Here is a 19840-nt window from a genome sequence, read left to right on the forward strand (position 1 = left end):
TTTCCTCGTTCGTCGGCGTCGTTGGTTACTTTTTTACGAAGGATTTTTTGCCCAATCGATCGTTCGTCGTTCGATTGGAACGATAAAAATTGGAAGTGTGTACGCACCTTTAGATTCTTTAGACAGTGATATGGAGGTCTGTTCCTGTTGCATCGAAAGTTCTTGAAATCTGCTGTAACACATATTCTACATTAGAAATTCTTTTACCTGCTTAAATGAACGCATTTGTGTTCTGTGTACAAAAATAACACAAAGCCTTAAATCCTAATGTTGGTAGTAGTAGTAAACCTCCAGGTGTCTTATATGGGGCCATATATTCTCTGTTCAGTAATATACTAGTTTGTAAAATTGAGATACTTTTATGAACTCCCACTCCTATTATCAATAGTGCAATTTCCTAAAATAGTTTTTTTTTATGTATGTTGGGTGGGACAGGTTTTAGCATCCGCCGTAAAAGCAAACATCAGCACTTTTTGAAACTGGATTTTCAGTAATGCTGGGCAGTATAGTCCCAGGAGTGTATGAAATACTAAAAGCATCAGTTTAGTTTTAATAGGAACCCCTCCCAAAAAATCATAAAAACATATTCAAATTCTAACTAAATGTTAAGTAATGATTAAATCGGCTAGTCGTCATGTTCAAAACATGTTTATTATCCAAAACCCACACCCCAACATTCCAGCTTTGAAATACAAAATCCTACTGGACAATAAAAGTTCTGACAATGGGCTATTGAATGAGACAGAATGGTGTTTTAATACCAGAAAAAGCAAAGGACTTGTATGAAGCTTGGATCCAGAACACAAGTGAATAGATATGGAAACATAGTGTTGATATTTTCACCTGCACTTTTCTAGTACTGGTAATTTTTACATGTTACTTGACTTAGCAGTTTTAATGTAAGTATTGTGATGATATCTAATAGTAGTTAGTCATACTCAGTTTGATTTTTTTTTCTTGAAGATGTTTTGCAGCCTATTCAAGGTGCTTTTTCAGTTCTGAAGTTCTTCACAATGAACAGATACCTAACACACCATTATATTCGGAGACAGGCAGCACTATACTCTTTCCATACTCCTATCACTGACATTTTTGATGGACAGCTTGGTCTTTTTGTAAATATGGATCAAAATATAGGGAAGGCATCAATTAAAAAGGAATTTTTAAATAGAATATTAACTTAATAATTATGTAGAACATACTGTCCTGAAAAGTAAAAACCATGTTCAACTGTTATTTCTGTTTTTTTATAGTAAACATTTGTTCTATGAGTGTCACATAATTAGAATGGTAATCTAGATTTTTTTCCTCTTTGTTATATTGGTTTTTCTATTCAGTCACATGTTCGTCAACACATTTTCTGCAGCCTATAATATTCACAGTTTTTTTCTATAAAGAAAATGAAAAGCTAGCAAAAGGCCGTTGTTCAGAAGACTGTCTGGGCTCCCTGTAGTTCTACCAACAGTTTCTTGTTAGCAGCATGCACAGAGGTATTGGTATAACTACACATCATTAGCAAGATGGGACAGTAATAGAAAAAAGCACAGCACGATGAAAACTGTACATGTGACTGTGACCTATTGTTAGTCTGCATGAGTGTAAAATATTGGATTTTGAAAAACAGTACCTTTTGTGGTTGTTTTGAAACATGTTAAGAACAGATTAAGATGTGAGAATATTAAACCAAGATCTAGCATCAATCTGAGAGGCTGTCACGTTGTTGTAATGTGCATGTTTTTTTCAAGGACTATGAATCAGAGTCCTAAATAATTAATTGATAGTCAAACCACACTGGCCAGGTTGGAATGATGCAATTCCCTTGCATGCACAAAAAGTTAATTCCTGATAGCAAGATTTGCTGGGATCACAAGTGTGTGTGTGTGTGTATATGTATGTATGTATAAATGTATAAATATATATATATATATATATATATATACATATATATATATATATATATATACATACATACATACATACATACATACAGGTAGTCCCTGTATGTATGTATGTATGTATGTAAGTCGGAACAGGTACATTATTTTATTAAATGCAATTAGGACAGATGTTTGTCTCAACATATTATTAGGCAGCGTGGTGTCAGTTACTGTATAAAATCCCCACTGTAAGGTGATCCCAAACAAAGCAAAAAAAATCTTTATGGAGCCTAGACATTCATTAACTTCTGGAGCAAGCTGTGCTTTGATATGCAAAAAGAAACAACTGCAGAGTTTTTCTTGGTCATTAAAGAGTTACAAGAGGCTGCAGAAAGAGCTCATCCCCCTAAGATCACCCACAACCTCAGCTGTGTGTAGCAAAAGATTTCTTCTGCAAGATATGCAAACTGCCCCCTCCCCCTCAACAAGCCCCTGTCCTGCACATGAGCAAGCAGGGAAGCCCCGTTCGTATCTAGGAGTCGTCTGTATGTTGGATATCCTTAACCCGGGTACTACCTGTATGTATGTATGTATGTATGTATGTGTGTGTGTATGTATATATATATATATATATATATTAGTTTTGTTTCACTTTGTGGGAGTTAATAGTATATTCATAGTGAGCTAATATTCTGAGTTATCATAGTAGTAAAGTAATTTGTCTTTACATTTTGACTTTCTTTTTTGCATGTTTTTGGTAATGTATTAAATATGGAATTACCACCACAGTGAGGTCTGTATTTGACTTTGCTTCATTCTACCTTTCTGCTTAAAAGCTGTTAAGCTATTTCATCAGCTGATTCACAGAGGTCTATTTATAAACCAATGAATCCGACATTCACTGTAATGTTCTATGTAGAAGAATCTTACAGGCTCAATTGTTTTCAATAGTAGTTCTTGATTCTACAGATAATGATTTAGGCTTTCATTTTGAGAAAGGGCAGTAAATCAAAACCACTGTGTAGCACTACAAATTTAGGTGTACATATACTTTTTTACTACATATTTAGGTAAAAAAAATGACTGCTATCAAAAACATTTAAAAAGCTGTACAATAATAATCTTGACAAGTAAAAGGTGCAGATGGCTAAACATTTATTTCTATCATCCAGTCATGTTTATCTTACTCCTATAATATAGCATAATAATCCTGACAATTTAGTGTTAATAATGAAGGTAGATTTTGGTTTGTAACTTTGTGGAGGAGGTGGAGTTCTGGGAAAAGATGTGGGATGTGCAAAGACAGAGGATAAAATACTAAGAGGTATGAAAGAAATATTATATAAACCCTGTTCAGTGGTTTGTAAGAATCACAGTTCAAAGTCATATCAAATACAGTTACTATGTGATGCACAAGCCTTCTAAAATGAACAAAAAAACAAAAATAATTTGACTTGCTAGCCAGCAAATGTGTTTTAATTTCTTGTCTGCAGTCACTATTTGCAGGGATCTTCAAAGCCAGGAAGATAGCATCTATCACTACTTCCACTTTTCCATCTAATTGGAAATCTATATAAACAACTGAAGATCAGAGTTCATAGAAGAGACTTCCAGACTCCCAGAAAGAATAGGCCAAAATCACATGCAATGTATGCAATTAGTTTCTTCAAACAGAAGGCGTCCTGAAGCTGTCATTACCAACAAAGACTTTTCAACTAAGTAATACATGTCAGTAAGCTTGTTCAATACTTATTCCCTGTGCCATTCCATTACACATCACTTTATTTATGGATTTATTTGTATTATTTACTGAGAAAACCTTTAAGGTGTTCAATAATTATTACCCCCACTGTATATCTAGGGGATACTGCAGATCATCATAAAAATTCCATTTTCTCTTCATCAACATTAGTTGTTAGAACATAAACCTTAATCACTGTGATGCTGTGTGGGTTGCCTTGCAGTGGAAACAACAACATTTTAGTGATAAAGGCTACTACTAAATATGTAGTGAAACCAGTGTAAGCGATTTCATTTCAGGAGAGGGGCCTGGAGTTTATATTTGATTCTTTTTTTCCTGAACAAAATAAAAAGACATTTGTTTGATTACTATGGAAACCACTCTGTTTTTGTTCCCTATTTTTCTTTTTACTCTGTTTTTATACTTTTTAACTTGGTTTTTATACAAAATCATGGAGCCAAAAAGGCCAAAAAGAAGACAGCAAAAGCTAAATAATGTTTAGTGGATGGTGTTCTAGATGCAGTGCTGTTCAGACATGATTAGGACGTAGTTCTTACTCATTATATCCTCAATGGGATTCTTGCTCAGAATATTTTGTGCTTATAGTAGTCCAGGTAAAATAGTGGCTAGCATATTGTAGATTCAGCACTGTCCAACAGTAATGGTTGGCGCTGTCCATAAGTGCTAGGTGCTGAAATAGTTTTAGGTGCAGTTTTGTTCACCAATATTCAGATAAAGTGGAAAAGCAAACCCTTTATATCAGCAATCAGTGGGTATCAAATAAGAATAAATAGTTAAATACAAATTGAACTATTTATTCTTACAAACAATCTTGGAAGGCTCATTCCTCCTTACCCTGCAGCTGAAGTGAGTGAGTGATCATTTCTGGCATATGGTCTTTTCTCATGCCATGTTGGTTTTTGTTATATTAATATATAAACCAAAAAAAAGCTTTGTTCCTTTGTCATAAAAGAAGTCTACTCCAGTCTTTTGTAGTTATAGTGCTGCTATGTTCTAGGCTTTTTTTTTTCCAAAATATTACAAGTGAATCATTTTTTTTTGCATAAATAGCGCTGCACAGTCATTGTAGTTGTTGTAGTTGGAAATTCATGCTTGTATATTTTAGGTGCAGATCTGCCCATTTCCTAGGTATTATTAAAATATTAAGTCTTGGATTAACATGATCTTGGATACAGTGTCTGCATGGTATGTCCAAAGCACAGAAAACTGTTTAAAAAAAAAGAAAAAAAAAGTAGTTTGTGATTAATTTACAAAACTTGTTTTGGTCGAATCTGAAAAGACTTTGTCACCCTTGGGGAGACAGGGCCACTAGGGGGTGCTATGGCTTGCACAGAAGTGGTGTGAGCCCTGAGAAGGGCCAAGGCACGGAGTCTAAGCAGTAACCAGGTCTTCTCCAGAGCCTCTAGAGGTGAGAATGGTGCGCTGCTGGTTACTGCCAGGTTGCAGTCCTTGGGCACACCAGGGTGGGCAGGATGAAACACGGTACCAAATCCCTAAGCAGAAGAATAGTCAAGGATGGCAGCAAGCAAGAGAGGTCAGGTCACACTCCAGGGGTCAAATACCAGGGATCCAGGAAACAAACACCAGTGACACAGGGGCCACTGCAGATGCAGCAACACAGGAGACTCTGGAAGCAAGAGGATACACAGGTGACACAGGGATAACCACTGAAGGAGAGGAACACTGGAACAGTACAAAGAAGTTTGCTGGGAACCAACACACTGGACAAAAGCGGTTTACACAGGAGCTGGACAGGGGAAGCCCTGAATTAGCCAACAGGTATACAGGAACTAGCTCAGGAGAACTAGGCGCTCGGCACTAGTGGAGACATGTTGTACGAACACTGAGTTCTGTGTCTGAGCTAGATAAATAGCCAAGAGGGATTTAAAGGCTACTTTCTCATTGGTCCGCGGGAGCGGTGATACTGAATAAATCTGGAAGAGCAGGCGCGCCCAGGCTGAGTAAAAGGGTGTTAGACTTTCAGTGTTCTCCCCAGAAATTGTTTTAGCAGGGTGGTGGGAAGCTGTAGTGACCGGGTGGTCAAATAGGGGGTGTGGCAAAACACAGCAAATTAAGTGCTTCCAGTTGTTTATGCCATGGGTATCCAGTAATCTCTTATTGTTTCAGTGTTCTACCTTCTTCCTATACTTTATTCCAACTTTGTAATTCCTGCCCCGTTAGTATATCTAATTGTTCCATTCTATGTATTTTTCCACAACTGTCCAATACCATGTATTGTGACCCAACTTTCTGGTGTTTTAAATTTTAAGAGTATAATCCCCTGTAGTAGTGCAATAGTATAATGAATGTGGTGTAACAAGTTAGGCTTAGTTCATATTAGCAGCAAAAAGCATTTACCCCTCCTGAGTGACTTCTGGCAACTACTAGGCACCTAGGATTGGTAACAGGCAGTAAGTGCTGTGCTTTTTCAGAGCAGCAGTGGTTCCTAGCATGGGGAATGGACAAATGTAACCTTACTGCCAGTGTGAATTCAACCTAACTTCCAATGTGCCCCTGAGGCTATATTTAGTTAAAGTGAACTTTTGTGAAAACATTTTTTTTCACTTGATCCTTTCACAAAACTAACCCAGCGGGCCCAGGCTGGCTCAGCTTCCACCTTTTCTCTGATGCTCACTGTTACGTCCAGTGCGGCCTTGCACTGCGCATGCAGATTGAACACTTTTTCTTTCCTCTTTTTTTACATTATAATCAATTCTCTGAAGATATATGCGCAGAAGGAGCAGCCCAGGGCCTCTTTGGATATGTGACACAAATATCCCAGGAGGCTGCGGATTTCCCCTTCAGTCTTTATCGAACTGTATGTAAAGACTGAAGGGGAAAGGTCCTCCCCAAAAAAGTGTAAAAACCAAAAAACACATTTTTCCATTGTATAAAAGAGAAAGTCACTCTTTTATATAATGTTAAAAATGTAGTGATGCTTTAATAGCATCATGCATATGATATCTGATGGGGACAAGATAGCCAGTGTCCCCCTCTCATCACTCCATATTCTATAAAAAACTGGCTGTGAAGTTTATCCACAATGTGTAATGATGTTATCGGCAACGCAGTGTGATAGCTTTGTGTGTGTAAAAGTTTCTTTTCATATTCTACAGCCTAACAACTTACTGTGCTCAAACGTTCAGATCACCAAAACCATATTAACTTGTATTGATTGACTTGACTTGAAATTTTTGACTTGACTTGACTTGAAGTACACAGGGAAAATTGAACATTAAACATTGAGGTTGCTGTTTTCAAAGAGTCCAAAACGTAAAATGCGAATTGTGAGACACCCAGGACCACTTACATAGTAAAGAAGCATTGGGGTGGGGCCCCTAAAATTCATTCCTACCTTTCACAGAACTATAACAGTCACGCTATGCTACCCTGTCTGCTTTTCTTCTTTGAACCACAACTTCTCTGGAATGTGGAGGCGTAGGAAACAGAAACTGTAGGTGCAAGTGGGGGACATTTGTGGCTAAACCTTTCTAATTTTTTATTACTATGGCATTATGAGAACATAAATCTCTACCTATTAAAATGTGTTGCCTGTTACATGCCTCTGTTACATATATCTGTCTCCATCTCTACCTCAAACCCCAAATTCTCTAGAATGAAAAGTTGCAGGGAAACAAAAATATAGGTGGAAATTGGAGACACTTGTGGCTATCACCTCCCAAACTTTCATCACCATGGCATCATTACAACATTAAAAGAAAAACTGGCCATCAAAATGCACTTCCTTGTTACACATGACTGTATCCTTCCAGTACCTGAAACCCATTAAATTTTAGTGGGTAGAGTTTATGTTCTAATGATGCCATAGTGATTACGTTATAGCAGATGTTAACCACAGACGTTTCCCACTTGTACCTACATTTTTGGTTTCTTATACCTCCCCATTCCAAGAAAATTGAAGTTCAAAATGTTAAAAGGACAGGAATATGTAACAGGGCAGGGAAGCCCATTTTGATGGGCTGAGTTTTTTTTTTTATGATGCTGTAGTAATGAAATTGTAGGAGGAGTGTCCCCAACTTGAACCTATATTTTCAGTTTTGTACCCCTCACCTCATAGAAATTGGGGTTCAAAGAAGAGACGCAGACATGGTAGTTTGATAGGTATAGGTTTGTGACAGGTAGGTATATATATTTAGGGGCCCCACCCCAATGCACCTTGATATATTGCTCGCCCCGGGGCCCCCAATTTGCATTTTCAATTTAGGACTCCTAGTTGCATTTTCCTTTGAAACAGCAACCCCAAAGTTAATAGATTTTTATACCTTTTTACATTTGTGACCCCCATATCTTGAAATTCTTTAATGCTGACCCCCATATCTTGAAAATAAAAATCGCAGCTCGTGCTTTCAGGTGGGGACGAGGCTGTCTGTGTCTCACTCCCATTAAGGCTGAACTGCGTGCTGCGTTCCCCCACCCACTTCTCAGCAGCAGCAGCAGCAATCCTCTGGGTGACAGCTGAGCACAGAGCAGCGTCACTGCGATCAGTTCAGAGGATTAGAGTTGCCGATGACAGGTGGGCAGGGGAGGCATGGCAGCCGGGCGGAGCAACTGGCTAAAACCTGTGGGGAGAACTATGTGCTCTGTTTTCTAACCATCGTATATGTAAACCTAATTAGGCAATGGGGCTAGCTGTCAATACTACAGTGCTAATTAGGAGAGGATAGTGAACTTGAAAAAGATCAACTTATTTGATCATTAATTGATTATTAAGAATACAAAAACATAGAATGCTAAAGAATTGTCTTAAAATATAAAGTATGCTTTATTACTAATATATTTTAACAGACCAATTAAGCTGTTTGTTAAAGTTTTTTTTTTTTCTGACAGGTTATTTGAGGAACTATATGAGGATCATGGTGATACTTTATCTCTTCAATATGGGGGCTCTCAGCTTGTTCATAGAGTGAAAACTTACAGGAAGATTGCTCCATGGACCCAGCATTCTAAAGACATTATGCAAACCCTCTCTAGATACTATAGCAATGCATTTTCTGGTACGTTACAACTTCAATAATATAAAACATTTTGTACATTCTGTTAAGATATGGCTAGTATAGATATTTTACATTACCTTCTAATTGCATTTTACTAAACATCTCTCTCCACATTTTCCAAAGTCATCCCTAAATGCCACTGAAAGCAGAAATAACAATAAAAATTAAACTGATATAAATATGGTCTATTTACCTTCTCCACTATAGTAAACATGCTTTATGATGACAGAGAGATGAGCTTATCACTGTACAAGTTATTAAATTCTTGCCTTCAGACTGAGTTTATTTAGTAAAGAAAAAGTACTGCAGGAACAATCTGAATTATGCTGAATAGAGCCACAAAAGGAGTTTTTGTTATTTTATCTTTTAATGGCTCATTCATTAAACCTCAGCAGGAGTTCTCATTTAAAGATGTTACAGATTGCGCAAAACTGTGTAAAGTTAGTAATGCCTTGTAAGGCTGCCTGTGACAACGTCATGATGATGCAAATAGCTCTCAATTTCAGGAGGTGAAATTATCTCAAATTGATTTGTTTTAAAAACATCTGGTAGTCTCATAGATACACAGAGAGAGCAACTGTTTATCTTTTAGTTATGCTTAATATTCTATTTTGTATTCTTAAGATTCTCTTTAAACAAGTTTTAAACAAGCTTTAAACAAAAATGGGTTGGATGTCAGCTATTTTTTTTAATTAAAGGAGGTTTATTTTGGGTGCACACACTAGATCTCTTTTTATTTAGTCTTATTTTTGTTATAATATTTTAATAACAATAGTGTTTGGGTTTTATTTTTTAAAAATATCTTTATATATCAGTTATTTGACTTTCATCAAACAGTTTGCATATATCAGTGTGCAACTTAATCAGTCTTGTCACTGAGTTTGAATTCTTGGGTGTGTACAGCTGCCGTTCCCATTGTCAGGTGCCTCGACTCTAATGAAATTGATTTTTTTTATTTGTAATTTAATATTTAAGGGGGTTCTGAAGCACTAAATTAGGCAGGAACACCCAAAGCATCGAGAATAGCAGGAACAGTCAAACACTAAGAAAGGGACATCCCAGTAATAAGGTTTTCAAGACATAAAAAAAAACAGGGATTCAACTAACTAGGATCTACTTGTAATAAAAATTTCTCTTTTTAACAAGATTTCTAATGGATTACGATATTTTAAAGTTTTTAGGATACATTTAGCACCAGTTATATCTTTACCAGATGACATTACCTCTGTGTTTAGGGCTTAATTAAAAACGAAAAGGACAGGTATTGTGAAATTAGTGGTGGTGGCCGAATGACCCCCCACCCAGCATTAGAGTAAATAGGTAATACTAATGATAATAACACCTAGCACTGTTTTTTTCCTCAAATATCCAAAGACTTACTTACTGTGTTGTTGGGCAGAAATCACTCTGCCTGACAAAACAGTGTTTTTAGGTGCTTGGCACTCTGTAAATAGCGTACAAGCCAACTTGGCCTGGGACATGCCAGGCTATATATAAAGCGCCGGCAGGCCACATCTTGGTCACCAGGACTTTAAAGTCTTTCTCATCTTTGTTGAACATTAGGAATGAATTAGTTTTCAATAACAGCAACTTCAGTTAGGTCCATAAATATTTGGACAGAGACAACTTTTTTCTAATTTTGGTTCTGTACCACAATTAATTTTAAATGAAACAACTCAGATGCAGTTGAACTGCAGACTTTCAGCTTTAATTCAGTGGGTTGAACAAAAAGATTGCATAAAAATGTAAGGAACTAAAGCCTTTTTTAACACAATCTCTTCATTTCAGGGGCTCAAAAGTAATTGGACAAATTAAAAAGCTGAAAATAAAATGTTAATTTCTAATACTTGGTTGAAAACCCTTTGCTGGCAATGACAGCCTGTAGTCTTGAACTCATGGACATCACTAGATGCTGGGTTTCCTCCTTTTTAATGCTCTGCCAGGCCTTTACTGCAGCGGCTTTGAGTTGCTGTTTGTTTGTGGGCCTTTCTGTCCGAAGTTTAGTCTTTAACAAGTGAAATGCATGCTCAATTGGGTTCAGATCAGGTGACTGACTTGGCCATTCAAGAAAATTCCACTTCTTTGCTTTAAAAAACTCCTGGGTTGCTTTGGCTGTATGTTTAGGGTCATTGTCCATCTGTATGATGAAACGCATCCCAATCAATGTGACTGCATTTAGCTGGATTTGAGCAGACAGTATGTCTTTGAACACCTCAGAATTCTGGGATGCTTTAAAGCTTTTTTACTGCTTTACTGTAAGTACTGTATTTTAGTGTGCATAGTCTAGGCACAGATTGGCTTGAGATCTGGTCTTGGTAATTTTAAAATTGCACATACACAGAAGAATCAGAAATTGCAGCACCATCCGGGCACTTTACTTTATAAAGATTACTGCTCACATCTTGTTACGCTCAGGGCAAGAATTGTCATATATCCCACTGGGTCATATTATAAAAATCTTACAGGGATTTTATTCATCTTGAAAAAGAAAATGTTGTGGTTATACCTACACTTTGTGTAAAGGTTTACAGCATCGAAGTCACATAGAGGTGTTGCTTTAATTTTTGTTCCTCTCACTGTATTATATAATTATATGTTGCTAATTCTATATGAAAAACATTTGATTTTAGTTTTCAACGTATTTTTGAATCACAACTTACTTTGTTGACCAGTGGAAAACATATCTGTTTTTGCCCTTGCGTATGATCCAAAGATTTTAGTAAATGGAGACTTGTATGTGTTTGATGTGTAAAAAAATAAAGCTAATGTGCTTTACTGGATTGTCAATGTAGTTGATGGGAGAAGAGTATACATGCTGGGGTTCTAAATCTAGTAACAAAACGTTTCCTTGAGAACCATTTGTGCTGCAACACCCTAATTAACACAAACTGTTCCTGCTCACTTCTCCTTCTAGTTTGATGCTTCCAGGAATTTACTTGGTGGTGTTTGATCACAAGGTCAACATTGTTAAATGTATATTATAAGTACCCCAAGATAATCAGTAGAGTAAAATTACGTGATATGCAATGAAAAGCAAGTATTTGACTATTTGTGGGGTTATTTGTGATTTTAATATCATCCCATTCAGGAGCAAAGTATTTTCTTGTATTCAAGAATAAGGTATTATTCAGGAACGATTCAAAAAAATACCAAAGAGAACCTGTTACATATAATTTGAGAATAGTGGGACTAGAGTTCCTAGAAGTCAGCATTGTTTACAGGCTTTTCATACTTTTAAAATGAGAATGAAGCAGTTACTATAAGAACTGAATAAAATGCATGCGTAATTGTATTCCTTTTACACAGATGCAGACAGACAGGATGCAATCAATCTGTTCCTGGGTGTTTTTCAGCCAAGTGAAGGAAAGCCTCATCTATGGGAGCTGCCTACTGACTTTTACTTGCATCATAAAAATACAATGAAACTTGCTCATAAAAAGAGAAGGTAACAATTTGTTCCCATCACTGAACCAAATGCTATATGGTATTATATTATAAATGTCTTGAGAACAAGAATGCCTAGGCACATTTACATATAAGAAAATGCACTCAAGTTTTTCAGGTGAAGTTTTGAACAAAAAGGTAGATTTTACGTGGTACTGCTTATACGCCGTGACTACTTATAGATGTTCTCTATTAGACAGCACATTTTCACTTAATTCACATAATTTTTCTTTGCTTCCTTGTTGCTCTGTTTAGCTGCTAAAAGCAAGGAAATATCCAGTACTTCCAGTAATCCAGTGATTTTGGCAGTGCATGGGGCACTCTGTGAAACAGTGCCGAACAAAGTACCAGCAGTGTTACACAAACATAGTCCATCGTCCTGTGCAATTTATGAATTGAGCCACTTTAGTAGTTTACAAGGAGCAGTTTCTCTTATGTTGGCAGCTGAATGTAATGGCAGGGTGTGAAGGAAACTTGAGAAAAAGTAAAAAACAAAACTAATCAAAACACAGATCATTGCTGGAAAATACACATTACACAGCAGTTATAATATACTCACTTGACAACTTCATTTTTTATTTCACAATGACATACCTGTAGATAATGTATTAATAGGTGTCATAGTATTCGCTTAAATAGTACTAGTTGAAATAGTAAACCATGCATTCTTCTGATTCTTGTCAAATTAAAGTAAAATGTCAGGAGTGATTAAAAAGCATGGAACCCTGGCAGAAGGGTTCTTCTAAAATATTTTAATCGCTTCTAAATATTGTACTGAAATAAAATAAACTGAGTAGTCCTATATAAATTTGATCCTTGATAAGCTCATACATTATTGGCTGCCCTCTAATCCAATATAAGTAATTTAGCCCTCCAATTTGTTTTATATTGTGGAAAGAAATGAAGGTTTAGAAATGAGATCAACACAGGCATGGGGGAAACTCTGAACCTTGAAACAATAGATGTGGAAGGCTGTGATTATAGTGATAAGACAGGTAGAATACACATATATTTGACCCTAAAATGGACCCCATATTAAACATATGTATCACCTAGATACAAATGACACATAGATGTAACACTTACAATATAGAGTATAGTATAGTTTTATAATTCCCCAGAAAATGCCCTTTTCATTTTTTTCTCTTCAGAAGATAGTCTTTGTTCAGACATAATCTTCATTTATCCTTTATTTCTTGAACTGGCGTGTTGCTTCAGAAAGGACACATTCAATCAAATCCAGTTCTGGCTGCTTTAGGCTTTCTCTTTGTTAGTTGCTACAAAGTTAGAATTTTGTAAAATTTGGAGAAACTCTTCCTCCAAACTTCACCTATAAATGTCATAATCTCGAAGTGGGCTAATCATTTGTCTAGAGCAGCGGTTGCCGACCGGTGGTCCGCAAGAAAATCTTGGTGATCGAGGGCTATGAACCGCGGACCAAGCCCCCTGTACAGTTCCCAGGCTCAATGAAGTGAGCAGGTTGTGTCTCTGGACTTGTGGCTCAGATCTGCCATGGTAAAGTGGGCGGGTTCTGGCATCATGACGTCACTAAATGGGAAGTTTTTTCCCCTTTGAGTGACAGCTGACTCCCCACGTTATTGGCAGTCCAGAGCCGGCAAATTCAGTGGTCTGCTGGTCCGAAAAGGTTGGCGTCCACTTGTATTGCGTTCAGGGACGAATTTTATTTATGATAAAAAGTAAATCTTTTCTAATATAAATTGTAATGTTGATGTATATTGTTAATATTATTTTTTTCATGTATACTTAAATATACATGTATACTTAAATAAGATCACATTTGAATGTTGAAAAGAAACTCAACTCTTTAAGTTTTCCCAAGAAAGGCAGGCAGAAGGATTAGCCATATTGCATATGGCCTCCCTGCAGCTATTTCCCCATTACTGAGCTATCATGGCTCATTCTGCACCATGGCTTTTTATAGATGAAATTATCTTGGTAGGAACAGGGCCTTACTTTCTCATGCCTTTAGCAAAGGGAAAAATCAGCGAGTCAGTACTGATGGCATCAAACCTAGACTTTCTGAGCCTAGCAGAGGCAGTTTGCCACAAAACCAATATTTTGAGGCTAAAGAGGTGTGCCTAGGCCTAATCACAAACTAGAAAGAGCACAATTAGTTCAAGATATAAGATACATTTTCAGTGCAATGGTTAAAGTGGCTGTCATCTTTACCATCCACTATAACATAAAGCAAATCTTTACTTTGTGTTCAGTTCACTTTTAACTCACAGTAGGTTTTTGAGACTGTTGTTATACTTTGAAACATTTCTTACCTGGAATCCTTATCTACTAAGTTTTCTAAGCCCCGTTGGTTTAAGATTACCTCAGAAAACAACTGAAATTGGAAAATATGGTTTAAAGTTTAGCTGTAGGTCTAATCGAATTCATCACTACCATAACATTTATTAAATAAGTTTAAAGCATTTAGTGATCTCGGATATGATTTAATGCTTGAGTGAGGGAAGCAGTGCTTATCATTTTTATAGAAAGTCATATAAATATGATCCTTTGTGCTAATCTAGAATATATATTTATTTATACATACATGTATCCAACAATACTGTGTTTTGAATAATACAGCTACTTTGTGAAACAAAAGAAATTCTAGTAGATGAAAATGATTTATTACTAGACACACACAGTAGACATTTCACAGAACAGGATTTCTCTGGAGAGTACGTATTAAAATCAAGGTCTTTTCAACCTCCTCAGCAGTCGGCAATTAGCATTAAAACAATTCGATCAGTTTCATGTCATTGGAACCATTGTACATTGCATATGACCGTTTAAACCCCATATATTGTAATAAAACGTGTCACTCCAGAGCTGTAAAGGATGTTACTTTATTTTGTTTATCTAATAAATTAATATTCTTTCTTTAAAGGACAACTGCACCTGTTATATAAAAAAAAATCAAATATTCAAATTGGTGTCCTAAAATTTTGTGCTAAAAGCCCACAAAAAATTAAAGGCAATTTTTAGGCACCAAAACTTTAAAGACTGTGCAGAGACTTCCTACTGTTAGCATCAGGATTCATTTTTCAGCAACCACCCGGCTGTTTTTGGGTGGTTATTGATTTATTCCCACCTAGCTTAAACAATTTCTGGGTTGAGCACTGATAATAAAATATCTATATTCAACAACTGTTATAGTATACCATTTCTGTTTATCATAGTTACACATTTTGGTGGACACCAGGGGTTCTGGAGCATTTACCACTTCCACTTGATGAAGGTAAGATATTAAATTATTCTAATATATTCTTCAATATCAACTTTTGATTTACTTTTATTTTTACATTTTTTTATTTTTAAAACGCCATTATATTACACATTGCTGCATAACAGCAAACCTGCAGATAGCAATCCTGCATCATTGACAAGTACGAATAATGTCACAATAGGAGAAGACCCTGTTCAATTGAGCTTGCAGTCTACTTATACCTCTAATATATCATAGAAATGACTTGCGAAAAACATTTTTTTTTAACACACATAATGTACAAATAGATAACAAATGAAACATGTACAAATAGATAATTCCATAAAACCAATTATATGGCCTTATTCACCATCTGGAAGGAGTATCTTACCCCCCTTTGGGGATTGCTATGTATATGAATGCTGACATTTTGTTACACTTGTGGTTGGAGCTGATTAACACTGGACGCAGGATCATCTCAAAGGTTTAGTACAACTGTACCCCTATCAATAATTAAGTGCTTCAAAAAAATGAATTCCCAGTGATTTCCAACCTCAGTACATCAGTGTAAACTGATTACATCTACATGATTACACTCCTTTGCAGCTATTTTTTAAGCCTCGCTTGAATGTATTCTTCTGCCAACCCAGGGTTTATATGCGTATTATAACCTTGACTATTGTTAGTGATGATACAATAGCACTAACAATTGGTCAGTACTAAACTCCTGAAGAAACAGACCAGATCTGCGAAACGCTTGGAGTTTCCAATATACCCTCCAACTATTTGTTTTCCATCTTACTAACTTGGAGAGTGACATAATCAATTACCTACCATTACTAGTAGTAAACTTTTGTATGATCAAACGTTTTGTATCAATATTACAATAGCAGAAGTTAACTGTATAGTGCCTTTATAGACCTTCTGGTTTTGTTCATGTGAAATATGAATATTTTAAATGGTTTTGTAGATAAAAAATTTTTTTAGGATAATGTTGGATTTGGTACCTTGAAAACCTCTATATCCAGTATGCATTGTTCTTTTTGGGAGCTCGCTCTCTCCCAATGTGAAGTATACCTTTCTTTTAAATATTATAGACTTCAGGGTGTGGTACCTATTGAAGAATTCAATAATTAAGGGGTTCCACTCTCATTTTTCATTGGAAAATTCGAATTGCATATTTTTTGAATGAACTCTAGGCAGAAATAAAAGATCATCATCATCAAATGTATTTTTTAATTGCAAACAGTGTAAGTATTTGACCTGATGTCATCATGGCTCACACTTTAGCAGGGAGATGCAAAATAAAAAAACAAGCAATTGCGGTGTAGTGCAAGGGATATGATGGCAGGAGCAGAGAGCAACATAGATAGAGATTATCTTATTAGTTAGATCTTTTTTTGTACATTCCTGTAAGAAAATAGGGGTAAGTAGGGGTCATTTGGGTAGTTCTGTACTGCATCAGAAAGGAGAGAGAAAATCTGTTTTCCTGTCCTGCCAAACAGGGCTGCAAAGTGGGCAGGGCTTTGTAAATTTCGGAAGTGGATTTACATAAATTCAAATTCTTTGGCACATAAAAAGCTCTCTTATAAACATTTTGCTGCAAATGCCTGGAGTTCAACTTCAACATTGTACCTCCTTACACCTGTTTCATTTAAATATATTATTTTTACTCATTTGTTTGTGAAAATGATGAATGATTGGAAATCTAATTAAGCATACATAGCATGATAAACAGATGAAATTTCCTTTGACATCTTGGCATTACTTTCTTTAAAGTGACAAGCTTTGTCCAACTTTTCTTCTATACCAGTGGGAGAATTAGCAGGTTTGTTTTATAATTATCTCAGTTGTGTTTGATAGATGGTTACATTGTTAAATGATAAAAAAAAGTTTAATATTTCTTGATTTCTTATATGGAAAATGGAAATGTTCAAATGAGAGAAAAAAAAAACAAAATTAGTTAATGCTGTATTATCTCTTGGCATATTTTCTGACAGTTGGTTTCATATTACAAAGGATTTTTTAGCGGATGTCTTCATGAACTTATGCAAGTAGCTGATGATATCAGCTGTCATAAGCCAGCAGTTTATTAAATATAGTGAAGAGAGTTAAGGTTAAAAAGTCCCAGCATGGTGGCACTCCTCACATCTCTAAAATTCTTTAAACATAACTGGTTTGTGGGCTGTGCACTAATTGACCAGACTACTCTTTATAAACCACCAGGTATATTTTGAGCCTGGTAGGGTAAGCAAAGGGAAGCCTGAGTACATCAGCACAATTTCTGTTTAATCCTAACATGTTTTTTTTTTACTCTTCCAGGGTAGGTTTAGGTTTCAGAACCTTTTGCATAAATGTGCCAGCAAACTGAACATAGAACCCAGGATAAGCAAAAATCCCAGCATCCAGTCCCATGTGGTAACTCATTGGAGTGTTTCTCATTTTGAAGGCTACAGCAATTGTTCCCAAACTATACTTTGCAGCTCCATGTTGGTTGATCCGAATACTCCTGTACCATGGGAAAACAAATAAATAAAAGCTAGCCTGACGCACACATTTTAACAACCTCCTTGTCCATTTGTCTTTCCACTAAAGAAAAAAAACTCAACTGCTGAGCACTTTGGGCCATACCAGAAATAACCAATCACTGGTATTTAAAAAAAATGCAGTAAAACAGTTTGATAATACCGATTGCTTTCAGCAAATAAAATTGTCACTTTTTTTCATTATAATTTTTTTTTTTTTTTTACAGTACCCAGTGCTGAAAACCTGAAGAAGATGACAATAAAAAAATTCAACAAATATGATGAGGACATTAATATCTACTCTGAGTTTTTCCGACCTTACGAACTGAGTAGTTTTGATGACACATTTTGCTTGTCTATGGCTAACTCCACAAGGTATTGCTAAGCAACTGGCATAATGTTTAATTTAGCTTAAACAAATGGGCATCATTGCATGGTTGTGTTAGTGTATTTTATATTAATGTGTAGTTATGTACTCCTTTTTTTTGTTTTGTTTTTTTACAGGGATTTTATGCCCAAAAATGTTGGCATTGATCCAAGCCCTTTTACTGTACGGAAGCCAGAAGAAACAGGAAAATCAGTGTTGGGGTAAGACCTAGAAAGGCTAGAAATTGTTGCAAATTTTTCTTTGCTTACTGTCTGACAAATCCATTTCACTAATGCTTCTTACTACCCAGACACACACACACATAGTCAGCTTTCTCCCTTTAACCTCCAAGAACTTCTCACTTACTCTGGAGGTTTCACTATCTCATGGCATCTGTTATGCTGAGCTGATGTTGCCTCTTGTGTTGTGTGCTCCCATGATACGCCTTGTATTTCTCAGTCTCCATTCTTTGCTTCCTGTAGACTAACCCATCTCTTTATTTTGCTTTGTCCACAAATCCAGTGACTGTTTCCATTTTGGAAATTGAGTGAACTCGTCCATTGATTTCCTGGGCATCCTATTAAGCCTGGAGATTATACACTTTTATCAGTGAAGCTGGGTGATACAGTAAACCTGGAATAGATCTAGTCCAGGATTCAAAACATTTGCCAGCAAATAGCAAATACATTTGAAGAAATCCATTCCAAGTTTGGTGGATCCCCCAGCTTTACTGAGAAAGTGTATCTTCTCCAGCCTGGAAGAACTTTAATTAAATCAGGTCCAGTGCCTTAATGAAGTAATTAAAATATTGAGTAAAATATCCTAATTATCCTACTTCATTTTCAATAATGTAAACCAAATAAATACATACCAAGCCCTTTCAGTTGCATAGAGCTACAAAATCACCTAAAAAGTCTAAGAAAAGCTGCTGGACTGTCCATGCCATTAGGCATATACTTTAAGTGAAAAATCAGCTTTGGGTTGACACAGAATGCAGGCTACATTTTTCCTGGTGGCTGTTGCTTTTACCTGTAGCATGCAACCACTCCACAGTGTCTTAACCAGGGGTAGACAACCCGCTGCTCCAGAGCCGCATGCAGCTCTTCAACCTCCTTGTTGTGGCTCCCTTCTGCCTTGGCAAAAGAAAAAAAGAATAACGGTTATTTACCGTGGCTGGCTTTGACATTTCGCCCGGTGGGGTAATGGGACACTCCCTCTCCTCCGTATGCATTGCGGAGGAGAGGGATTTCCTTTCTGGGGCGTCCCTGGTGGGGGGACGAGCCATCAGCGCAGGACTCAAGCGAGTCCCTCGCTAAAAGGAGTCGCGTGTTCCTGGGTGCTTACAAGGAAACAAACATCAAGCGCCACGTGGGACACGGGACTAGATGCATTTAAGGGCTGCTCATTGAGTGAAGATGCACGGCTCCTAAACTAGGGGGGCCAGGAGCTCATGATGGGAACAAACATTTTAAAAGTAAGTTTCCAACCTCATAATGCATTAATTGATTTTTTGAATGTCTTTAGGTATAAAGGTAATTGATCATGCACTCCAATTTAATTACCTAATATCTGAATTTGACTATATATCCTCATGAATTTACTAATCATATATTAATCATCTGATAAATTA

At 36.4% G+C, this 19840-nt stretch overlaps 1 protein-coding gene across 1 annotated transcript in view; it reads left to right on the plus strand.

Annotated features, from left to right (window-relative positions):
* The window catches only part of FIG4 (FIG4 phosphoinositide 5-phosphatase), a 164924-nt gene that overhangs the window by 89180 nt on the left and 55904 nt on the right, over nucleotides 1–19840 (plus strand). The window contains exons 16-20 of the mRNA XM_072408758.1: nucleotides 8488–8654; nucleotides 11961–12099; nucleotides 15293–15351; nucleotides 18071–18218; nucleotides 18348–18431. Of these exons, the coding sequence (XP_072264859.1) occupies nucleotides 8488–8654; nucleotides 11961–12099; nucleotides 15293–15351; nucleotides 18071–18218; nucleotides 18348–18431 (597 nt within the window). The remainder of the gene's footprint in view (nucleotides 1–8487; nucleotides 8655–11960; nucleotides 12100–15292; nucleotides 15352–18070; nucleotides 18219–18347; nucleotides 18432–19840) is intronic.

Source organism: Pyxicephalus adspersus, chromosome 4, assembly GCF_032062135.1.
Source record: "Pyxicephalus adspersus chromosome 4, UCB_Pads_2.0, whole genome shotgun sequence".
Taxonomy (NCBI): Eukaryota; Metazoa; Chordata; class Amphibia; order Anura; family Pyxicephalidae; genus Pyxicephalus; species Pyxicephalus adspersus.